Genomic DNA, 2,727 nt, shown 5'->3' on the forward strand with positions numbered 1-2,727 from the left:
AACACCATAATAGTAATACTCCTTTCTCAGGTCTGATACTTACATATCAATCAGCTTTTTTTCTTATAAACTTACCTTGTTCGGATAGATTCCACTTTTTGCACATATGTTCCTGTTTCTTCAATCAATGTCCATATTTGAGACATTGAAATCTTGAATGGTTAAGGCGTAAATCTCCAATTGTGCATTTACAAATCAACCCTTATGCATTTATTTCTCTGGCTTACTTACAAAGACATTCTCTGTGTAGAATTTGGCAGTTTTCATCACAATAACATGAGGATTGAAACAGATTTAGATGAATTTTACTAATAGCACTACCTGTCACATCATGTTACAGATACACCGCTTCCAGGAGAGCACAGGATACAAGGCAACACACATTCTACAAGTTACGTGCAAGCCCATACCCTACAACCTGCGTGGTTACGGGAAGATTCATTGTTCTCAAAAGTCAGAACCGGCCCTACACTATTAAACCCTTTCCTGTTCTTTCCCTTACTGAAACTGTGGGTGAAGACCTGCGGTGCTGGAAATCAGGTAGTCCCTAACGTGTGTAAGCGCCTGACAAGCGGAAGCTGTCGCACTATAACCTTGCGAAACATTTTACCGCCCCTTTACTGGTATATTCCCCGAGTTCATGCGTTTTCACTTTATTTCATTTTTGTACCCCGTGTTCATATGCTTTACTTTATTTCATCTTTGTAATGTGTCTTCTATCCATTCCCCGGGGAGACCAAGTCCAAAATACGCAGAAAGGATAGCGTCAGAACACCTTTAATATTCCATTGCAAAGTCGTGTACATCCGTAGTACAATTCATGAGCGAAGCCACAAAACAAGGCAAAGCTAAAGGTCGAACAAACGGAAAATCTGGTAACGACACCAGCACATGATACAAAACTTGGCTGTTTATACAGCTCCACGCTCGACTCGTGGCATGAGACAATCGTAAGTATCACCCCTATGGGCCTTGGGCTTTACATACTCTCAAGAGCGAATTACAGGCAAACAACAAAAAGAAAATGGTCGATGTTCTGACGCCCTGCTTCCCCGCCAACGTTGCCGGATGCTTCAACGGCGCCTGCGGTTGTAGCTGGAGTACGATTGGGGCCGAGGGCCTCGCGGCCCACGAGGCTGGGCGCGTCGCCGGGTGGACGGGCAGTCCCTCGCAAAATGGCCGTACCCCTCACACGTTCTGCACTGGTCCGCAGCGATGCCTGAGACGGGCCCTTGGCTGGGGGCACTTGGCCGCGGAGGTGGTGGTGCGGGGTGGCGTTGTCCCGCGTTGCCTTGCCCTGCACACATGGAGGGGCAAAAGAGGAGAAAAAGAGGCGCACGAACGCCCGTGTTAACCCAACGTCAACTGCCTACACTCCAATCTGTGCGCAAACAGAAGCAAAAACCAAGTCTGAGGTTACCGCCTAGGCGAGCTTCTCAAATAAACAATTACTTTTAGTGAACGTCGGCGTTTTCCTCGCCCCCCACCCCGATACGTGGCATCGTGGAGCCGCATCTGCCAAATCACGAACGATCATTACCTTTGCGCCATTTGTTCACCAACTCTGCTATGGCCGCCTGTTCCGGGTCCCCAACAAAACTCACAACCAGGGCCTGGTAGTCTCCGGGCCCGGCCTCCACCGCTGCATCGAACGCCGAGGCCGCAAAAGCCCACTTACGGGCGTTGGGGTGCGCCGACGCTCTAGCCGCCTCCGTCAAAGCCCTGAGCAAAGCCGACATAGAGCTGGGGTCGAAGGCTGCCCCCCTCCTCGCCGCGTACGCCCTCGTCTCTCGGAGAAGTCTCTCTGTCTCCCCGGCCTTTCCTTGATTCTCCAGCCTTTCGGTACGCTCCCTCAACTCACGTAGCTACTGCATAACAGCGATAGGGGAAGACAGAAAGAACAACTTCAGTTTTCTTTCTAGAGAGTGGCAAGCCGAATAACATCGCAAACTGTGTAAGTCCATCTTGCGTCATGCGTGCTAACAACTCATTGACATTCATTGGGGAAAGGTACCGCATGTGCCCTGGCCCAGTACCGGCCTGGTCCCGTGCCGTGGAAAACCTAAGTTTTGGACATGTCAAAACCTCAACCCTGCATGTATGCTCTTGTCGGGTTTGCCATACTCGAACAACGTAACCATTCCACCTGAAATCATGCGGCTCCCGTCGGCCGCCTTGCACCGGCATGTCCGCAAAAGCGTGCGATACCTGTCCCTTCTCGCTGCCCTTCCTTCAACCTAGAACCTCACAGTTGGAACAACATTCGTAGCACGAGAACATCGTGTCTGTAGCCTCCAGCTACCTTACCATCTCGCACGCGGCCTCCAGTCGACTTATAGCGATGCCCGGTACCTCCCGTCGCCTTGCAGCCATCGGCACGCGACCTCCAGTCGACTTACAGCCCTCCTCCCCTGGGTCTGGTTCACTCCGTCAGCCTGTTGACCGGGGTCACGGCGGTGGGTAGCCCACTAAACAGCACCCGCGGCTTCCCGCGTTCCCTTTACGGTTCAGCACGCGACCTCCAGTCGCCTTACAGCTTTGTACCGCGGTGCTTCCCGTACCTCTCCGCCGTCGTTGACCTACAGAATATGGCCGTCCATGGGGAAACACACACGCGCAAAGAGAACAAACAAAAAAACAAACACAACGGACAGAAACCCTTAGCCATACCATGAAAACAGCAACGATCTGAAAAAAAACTTACGTTGAGAGCGTGCGAGGCTTGCG

The 2,727-nt window shown here is 51.5% G+C and overlaps 1 protein-coding gene across 1 annotated transcript; it reads right to left on the minus strand.

Annotated features, from left to right (window-relative positions):
• Positions 1-1,073: 1,073 nt before the first annotated feature.
• Positions 1,074-2,373, minus strand: LOC109473916. Its single transcript, XM_019774081.1, has 3 exons — positions 2,308-2,373; positions 1,541-1,865; positions 1,074-1,297 (listed from the first exon to the last, which is right to left on the minus strand). Exons 1-3 carry the CDS (start codon positions 2,371-2,373, stop codon positions 1,074-1,076), a joined length of 615 nt encoding a protein of 204 aa, XP_019629640.1.
• Between the last annotated feature and the right edge of the window lie 354 nt (positions 2,374-2,727).

Source organism: Branchiostoma belcheri, unplaced genomic scaffold, assembly GCF_001625305.1.
Source record: "Branchiostoma belcheri isolate BF01 breed outbred unplaced genomic scaffold, Haploidv18h27 scaffold1006, whole genome shotgun sequence".
Lineage (NCBI taxonomy): Eukaryota > Metazoa > Chordata > Leptocardii > Amphioxiformes > Branchiostomatidae > Branchiostoma > Branchiostoma belcheri.

Bases quoted from the DNA above. Each gene is read 5' to 3' on its own strand.
- LOC109473916 (XM_019774081.1), bottom strand. From the start codon at position 2,373: ATGGCTGCAAGGCGACGGGAGGTACCGGGCATCGCTATAAGTCGACTG. The intron at 1,866-2,307 runs GTAAGGTAGCTG...GTTATGCAGTAG, and splicing joins TGGAGGCCGCGTGCGAGATG to CTACGTGAGTTGAGGGAGCG. The intron at 1,298-1,540 runs GTAATGATCGTT...CCATGTGTGCAG, and splicing joins GGTGAACAAATGGCGCAAAG to GGCAAGGCAACGCGGGACAA.